The 8,247-nt window shown below is 49.9% G+C and overlaps 1 protein-coding gene across 1 annotated transcript in view; it reads right to left on the reverse strand.

Moving 5' to 3' along the window:
* The window catches only part of ZNF282 (zinc finger protein 282), a 25,550-nt gene extending 25,238 nt beyond the window's left edge, over positions 1 to 312 (reverse strand). Inside the window, exon 1 of the mRNA XM_029954531.1 lies at positions 10 to 312. Coding sequence (XP_029810391.1) covers positions 10 to 174 — 165 coding nt within the window. The 5' untranslated portion in view covers positions 175 to 312. The remainder of the gene's footprint in view (positions 1 to 9) is intronic.
* Positions 313 to 8,247: the final 7,935 nt, after the last annotated feature.

The following is an 8,247-nucleotide window of genomic DNA, read 5'->3' on the forward strand; positions in this document are numbered from 1 at the left end:
TGCACCCACCTGCATGGGCGGCATTCCCTCGGCCATTTCCCCGCGCAGCGCCGGCTCCTGGTGGCAGACCTCCTCCGGGGGCAGAGCCTGGGCCCAGCTCCAGCTCCCGCTGTCCAGCCCCAGGCCCTGGATGCCCAGCTGCTGAGGCTGCGGCCGTGTTGACACAAACTGCATCCTGGGAGTGCTGTTCCCCGCTCGGGCCGGCCAGGGAGAAGAAGAACGTTTTCCAGGCGCCTTCCCCCTCGCCGGGGCCGGACAGCTCCATCTACAGCCCGTAGGAGCAAACAGTCCCCTTCGGCGGCGCTCCCCGCCCCTGCGCCGCCAGCTCGCCAGCCAATGGCCTCCGAGCTCCCGCCCGCCCTCGGGGACGGGCGGGGGCCACTTCGGGGCCTGGGCCACGCCCACCGCCGCCCCCCAAGGTGGCCCTGGGTGGACGTGCTTGTTGGAGCCCTGCGTGGGGGATGCCTTGCCCTAACGTCCCAAACAAGGCCAGGTCCTGATTTCTGTTAATTCTGCAAATACGTAATTTCCAAAGGGAAATGGTGTCTGACCCTTTTGAAAAATTTGCAAGAGTAATTGTGCCTGCAGACTGTATCTTCTGGCCTTTCCCCTTCCCTCGTTCCTTTACAGGCTTTACCTCCCACTCTCCCTCTTCCCAATCCAAATTTACCGCGACCAATTCCAGGCCTTTGCATTGGTCTGGATGACAGAGAAGTGATCTGGGCTAATGTGGGCTGAACTCTTCCTCTCAGGTAAGGCACACTGTATTTTAACAGCAGCCTCTTCGAAAACCTTTACATTTAGGTCCACATCACTTTGAAATGTCCAACCAAATAAGAGGAGGACCCAGGGGGAGGCCGTGGTAGGCTGATGGAGCAGATTAGGGTGAAGGGGGAAATTTACTCATCCAGTCCACAAATATTTACTGAGCAGCTACTATGTGCCAGGTACTGCTTAGGCAGAGGGTGGGCTTTGCAGTTGGATATACCCGAGTTTAAGTTCCAAAATCACTACTCACTAGCTGTGACCATGAGCGATTTAGCTTCTGAGCTTCCCCTCAGCCTCTTCCTATAGAAATGAAGCAAGTCTCCGAAATCAAATGAGACAAGAACAGTGCTTAGCACATAATGGGCACCCTCCCAATATCCTTAAAATTCTACTTTGTCTTCCTAAATGTCTAGTTCCTATCTTCTTAAGACCAAGATCTCCAAAGCTACTTACTGCCCTGGGTAGAGGCAGGCCTGCCACAGAATCACCCCAGGCTAGCACCCTTTGGTCCCATTGCACTTAGTAAAATAAAGGACATTACCAGACCAGGTGAGACATGCACTGACCGCATCATATTCAGATGAGCTATCATCCAGAGCTTTCTCTGTTAGACACCCTTTTCTGATACAGAATGAGTAACTTGTGGACAGTCCTATTCTCAAGGAGTTTACAGGCTAGTGTTCCCGCAAGCCAGGGATCTCCTTCCCTCCGCCCCCTGCCCACAGACTGCCCCTTGGTTGTAAATGTGATGCCCACTATTGTGAGGGGAACCAGACTAGCAGAGTCTGAAAAGTTCCAGGTAAATTCACTTCCACTAGTGAGACACATTTCAGAGCACATACTCTGACCTACCAATCATCAGTCTTCTTCCCTCCTTCCTAAGGATGGGAAAGAGAGGCTGACTTAGTCCCAAAGTTTAAGCCATCTTTTCAGTATAGAGCAGTTAAAGCGCCTTCCCTTAAGCATTAAACTAGTCCTAGTACTAGTCATAATAACCGGCTTAGGCAAGTCGCCATCACTCCACATCTCCTACGTGCTTCTCCTTCAGAAGGTGGATTTTCAGAAAGTCACACTTTTACCCCTGCAGCCAGAGCGGCTGTCCGGGGCCCCAGAGGTTCAGCTAGCTGCATGATGTGCGCAAAGCTACTCAACTCAAACAGAATTTAAATGTGCAGCTTTCATTGTACTAGCATTGTTCTAGACCCACCATGCATGTGGCAAACACGGGCCACAAAAAAATGGTCGTAGCTACAAGGTAGTTGCGGGGGAGGGGGGGGGATCAGAGACTCCTCCGGAAAGAAAAACAGGAAGGGCATGAGGAGGGGGCTGCTGTAGAACTAGCCTCGGACCCTCTGATAGGTAGTCCAGTGACTGATGGCCTAATGGGGTGGAGGGCTGTGCTAGGATGGTGGGGGGGAGGTGGGGGGATGGATCTCCTACTGGGAGGGCTGTGGCTCATTAGACCCGTTTCTCTGAGTCACTGGGCAACCATGAGGCAATTGTTTAAGTTACTGAGGGACACAGTGAACAGCTGGATAACGTCGCTTATAAAATGTCAAGTATCAGGGACGCCTGGGGGGCTCAGTCAGTTGAGCGTCTGTCCGGCTTTGGCTCAGGTCATGATCTCACAGTTCATGGGTTTGAGCCCTGCGTTGGGCTCTGTGCTGACAGTCAGCTCAGAGCCTGGAGCCTGTCTTTGAATTCTGTGTCTCCCTTCTCTGACCCTCCTGTCTTTTTCTCTCTCAAAAATAAACTATTAAAAAAGATGTAAAAAAATAATGTCAAGTATCGTTGTTAATAAACAGCTCTTGTAAGGGAAAGACCCAGGGCTGTGGCCCCTCTGTCCCTCAGGTGGGAAGTGCTTTTCATCTCCTCACTAGGAATTCCACAGCCACTGCTCTAGACAGGGTATCTGAAGTGACACACGCGGAACCAGAGGATGTGGGAGAGGCCAAAGAAGAGGGCATTCATTCATAGATGCCAGAACATTCATGTGGTGGGTCATGTTGTGCACCAACTTGGTGGGGCCAAAGGATGGCCAGAGGCTGTAAAACATTATTTCTGGGTGTGCCCACGAGGAAGGTGTTTCCAGAAGAAATTAGCATTTGAATCGGTAGACTGACAGTACAGAAGAGGCCCCTGTTCAATCCCTTGAGGGCCTGACCAGAACTGGGAGCAGAGGAAGTGGAGATTAGCTCCTTCCTCTAGCTGGGACTTTGTCTTCTCCTGCCCTCCGACCGCACCTCTCCCTGTCCCTGGGCCTCTGGGCCCAGAATGAATTGCACCACTGGCCTTCCTGCTTTTCCGGCTTGCATGTGGCGGGTCCGGGGACTTCTGGACCTCCGTGACTGCATGAGCTCATTCCCAGGGTACATCCGCGCCCCTCACCCGCTGCCGTGTCTGCGGTGACCACTTCCTGTCTTTGCATGAGGACCTAGGTCTGCGAACCTCCCACGAAGGGAAACCTGGAGGTTTCAAAGTCGCTGACATCCTATGTGTGCCTAAAAATCAGGCAGGGCTTCTGGAGGGGAGGCCCCTGGGGGTGAGGCGACAGAGCTCCGACTGCTTGAAAGGCAGTGTCGATGTGGGGATCACAGAAAAATATTTCGGATTATACACTTTTAAGGGCAGTTCGCTCTCGCCAATGAGTTTTGAACAGACTTGCCTTTTTCAGATCTACCTTTTGCCAATGTTTTCATTCAAACTTAAGTGTGCGTGTGCACGCGCACGCACGCATTCTGTCTCACTGACTTCTGAAAATTCCTGCTTTTCAGACCGTTTAGAGAAAATACGGCTTTTCCCTCCTGAGTTTATTCTCAGCCTACTTCAAGTAGGCATTTCATCACCTTCTTTACAAGTCGTGGCACAGCAGATGAGAGAAGTTTGCTGGCGTTTCTTCAGTTCTTAAGGACCACGGTACTCTGCGCAATGTTAATAAACACGTAATTGCGCAGGTGACTGAGGAGTCAGCTGCTCACGGTTGCGCCACAAGAAAACCCCAGGACTTAGAAACTCTATCCACAAGAAGACAGGGTTTGTGGTGGGAATTCATGATCGCAGGATGTTCTCCTGAATCCTCCCAGTGGGCATCACTTCAACTTTTAAGTGTGGATTTCATTACTAAAAGTGGTCATCGGGGCGCCTGGGTGGCTCAGTCAGTTGAGCATCCGTCTTCGACTCGGGTCATGATCTCACGGTTCATGGGTTCGACCCCTGCTTCGTGCTGTGTGTTGAAAGCTCAGAGCCTGGAGCCTGCTTCAGATTCTGTGTCTTTCTCTCTGCCCCTCCCCTGTTCACGCTCTGTCTCTCAAAAATAAATAAACGTAAAAAAATAATTTCTTAATGGTCAAAATTCATTCAAAATGAAGTCCAGTGTTCATACGGAATAATACTGGTTTTTCTAAATGGGACAAATAAATTGTTATTGCCGAGCTGGTAAATGACATCACCAAGGTCCCTTTTCATTCTTCACCAGGATACAAGTGAGGGGGACAGTGCAGGCATCGGGATGGATCCCATCTGGGCTCAGCCAGTGTGCGGCCAGTGTGTCACATGCCAGGTCTCTGGACAGACCCAGCGGAGGGCAAGGCTGGGGTGAATGCTGTTTCTCCCACAGCCTCTAGGGGTCCTAACTGAACTAGTGCAATCAGTCAGCGATTTTTCAACCACCATGCCCATAGCCCTGCTTCCTGCTAAATTGTGACGTCCCACTGTGGATTCGACGACCCTTTATTAATCTCCAGTCCACAGCTCCCTGCTCCAGTAAAGCAGGCTAACTGGTTGTTTCCAGTCCAAGAATTCACATTCTTGTTCTATGATCTTCTAAACTTGCAGGTACGTTAGAATCACGTCGGGCTGGGGGAGGGGGGAGGGTCTTTAAAAAACAAAACGCCCAGGTTCCACCCCAGGCAAATTAGATGCTGCCAGGGTGGGCCCTGGCATACATTTATTTTTTAAGCTCAACTGCTTATTCCCACGTGCGGCCAAGAACAAACGAGTGTGACAGTCATCCGGCTGCTCCCCGTGTGCCATACAGGGTCATCCTGCGGAAATGGACGTCCTGAAGGATTACTTATTGGCTAATAAACATGGGATTGATTGGACTATTTGTTTGTTGTTTTTACCCTGCCGTTTACTCATTGAGCTTGGCTTGTGGATATTGTTTTTCTTGCACAATTTTTTAAAACTACGATTCCAGGCCAAGAATTGACTTATGTAGACTGCTTTCTGTACTTCCTTGGTTTCGAAGGCAGCCTGTTTAACCCAGTCTCTCCGGTAATGTGCCTACTTCCCAATTTGTTATAATTCCTCATATACACGACCCTGGTTATCTGGCGTAAGTTGCTGGGAGCAGTGAACGCATCATAAAGGTCTAGCTGACACTTTCTGCGTCAGACTAAGTTTCCATCTCTGCTCACACATACTGTTCTCCCCACTGCTTCCCAAACTGCTATCTTGGGCCAGCGCCTCCCCTACACAGGCAGGTGGACTGGAAGCGAAGAAACTACCAGCGCCCGGTCTTGAATGATGAGACGTGCCAACAACATCCAGGAAACGGTTTAACGGGTCAACAAATAACGTTGCAGCGATGGCAACGCTTCGTAGGCCTGCAACATGCTTCAAAGAGCGTACGACCTTTCCTCATTTGAGTGACCCAACACCTATGTGGAGTTAGTAAAGTGGGCATTATCCTTATACTGGGAGAGAGAAAACCAAAGCAAGAGTGAAACTCTGGCCTCCTGACTTCCTTCCCAAGAACTTTCTCCTTACGATAATCTTTATTCTTATAAAAACATTATAGATGCTGTATATCAAGTATTTTACGTTATAAACACAGGGGAAAAGAACCATTTTCTAAAAAGAACCACTGAATGGCCCCAATGCCCTAGATCCTTCACTGTTATTTTGGTATGCCTTCTTTTTGTTTCCCTATGTTTTTTAAATTTATTTTTAGGAGACAGAGAGAGACAGCTAGAGTAGGGGAGGGTCAGAAAGAGAGGGAGACACAGAACCTGAAGACAAGCTCCAGGCTCTGAACTAGCTGTCAGCACAGAGCCTGATGCGGGGCTCGAACCCTCGAACCATGAGATCATGACCTGAGCCGAAGCTGGACGCTCAACCGACTGAGCTACCCAGGCACCCCTGTTTTCCTATGCTTTGAATAAAATGCAGTTGGATGTGTATGTGTATTTAAAGCAAAAAGTTATAGATTTGCTAGAATTTTGTCAGCTTGTCTGGCTTTGGGGTAATTATAATATGGTTCGAATAAGATTCTAAGAATGCAGACCCGTCCAGGGTGTTGATTGTGCCGTGTCAAAGCACTCTCTCAACAGGGCAGAATCTGGGGAGAAATCAGACAAGGAAGACAGGACCCAGATGTAAAATGTTAAACTCCATGGTTCTGGGGTGGGAAGAACCAGCGTGTTCTGTCTGCATGTTAGAATTAGGAAAATGAGATCTACAAATCAAGTGGCTTGTTCCCTATCAGGTAGATGGACGGTGTTCCGCTAGACCAGACTCCAGTCCTTAACTCCTGGTCAGGTGGACTTTCTATGGATGTTTAGGCGTTGGGCACCCATGTCCCTATCCGCACATGGCCCGTGGGGGCTACAAAACAGGACATGGCCTGCGCACTTGGTGATTAGCTCACTTTTTAGACCAGTTTCGAGATTTTTCAGTAAATAATGGCTTTGCTATTAAAGCCACATGGCACAGTGAGACTACCAGATATTTTAAATGTGCCCAGCAACTTTTGAGAGCATTGCAGCACCCTGCCTCTGAGGCTTCTGATTGGGCTGTATCTTTCTGCCTTCTTTAGTGGTTGACTGGTCCTAGGGGCGAAATACTTTTTTGTTTTGAAGAGACAACTTGACCTAGGTGACAGAGTCATTGTGTATGTGTAATATAGGATTATGGCCAGAGTTACGCATTTAAAAAGAAATTAGAGCGGGGCCAGAAAAGGAGGAGTAACACTGTAGAAAGTGAGACATTGCTCATGTTGCAAGATACATAAATAGTGCCTTCTAGTTCCTTTACCCTGGGGACAATAAGCTCTGGTCTACAAAAGTCCTAATGAAGAAGTTGTCTTGGAAGGGACCCTGTCACAGGTGAGAGCTTCTCCCCTGTCCTGGTAGTGCCAGAAATACAATGCTGTGGCACCATTTGCCCATTCTCAGGCCCAGACCCCCTGCAGGGACCACGGGACACCTCCGCCTGACCGCGGCTGGCTGAACCGAGATGAGTGTGTAACGCAAGGGCACGTCATCCAAGGGTTGGCTGGAAACCGGTGTGACTTCGGATTGAAAGGGGACCTGGCCAGGTCGCATGCTTTAGAATCTGAACAAAAAAACCAGAAGAATCAGAGCCACCTGGTGTCAAGGCACACAGAAACCTGTTGGAACCAGGAAGTACATAAAAGACAATATACAGGGTGCCTGGGTGGCTCAGTTGGTTGAGCGTCTGACTTTGGCTCAGGTCATGATCTCACAGTTCGTGGGTTCGAGCCCCGCATCGGGCTCTGTGCTGACAGCTCAGAGCCTGGAGCCTGATTCGGATTCTGTGTCTCCTGTCTCTCTGCTCTTCTCCTTCTCAGGCTCTATTTTTCTCTGACTTTCAAAAATAAATAAACATTAAAAAACTAAAAAAAAAAAAAACAGAATACAAGAGGAGGTTAAATGGAAGCAGAAGATGGTGGTCAAAAAGCTGAGACATCGGGCAATTATGTGCTTATGCAGAGCAGCCCAGATTTAGGATCGGCTCTCCGGGCCGTCCCGAAACCTCTCCCATAGTTTCCGTGCTGACACGTGTGTCCGGCTGTGCGGAGCCCTTCACACAGGCGTCCCCTCCAAGCCCCAGTGCCTTGGAGACCTCAGGATCATTCCATCCTACAGATAAGGAAACGAGGCTCATGATGGTTACATAACATATTTCTGATGATGCCAGGACTTGAATACAGGTCTGACTCAGAGTCTATGCCAGTTAAGCTGTACTAACCCACGTGGGTCCCTGAGTTAGGGCCCTGCGCACGTTCCCCATCCTCCTCCTCCTCCTCTGCTCCTTGCCGGTTTGACCTAACTTGAGGTCCTTTTGCCTACTGAACCTGCCACCTCCCTACTCAAAGCACGTCCTACGTATGGACCCTGTGAGTTTGTAGAGTTAATGTTTCCACCAAGCACACAGACGCAACCTGATGATGAGAGTCCCCCATCATTAAGAGCCATTTAGGGGAAGACCTGCTTTGACTCAGTGCTACTGAGCAGCCCTCGGACAGCTCTGTGCTAAGAAGCTGCGACATGGGGTGGGGGTTGGGGGAAGGCCCAGGGTGTTCCACCTCTCCTCAGAGAAAACCTGAGCAGAAACTGGGCTCGCCACCCCATTAGGAATGAGTAAAGGAATCTGGTCTTTCGTAACCGACAAAGATTTTGCTGACCGAGACAGGGAACGTTGGTTACTCCCCGTAAGCGACGCGGTCCGAACCTG

The sequence above is a fragment of the Suricata suricatta genome, chromosome 2 (genome assembly GCF_006229205.1).
Source record: "Suricata suricatta isolate VVHF042 chromosome 2, meerkat_22Aug2017_6uvM2_HiC, whole genome shotgun sequence".
Lineage (NCBI taxonomy): Eukaryota > Metazoa > Chordata > Mammalia > Carnivora > Herpestidae > Suricata > Suricata suricatta.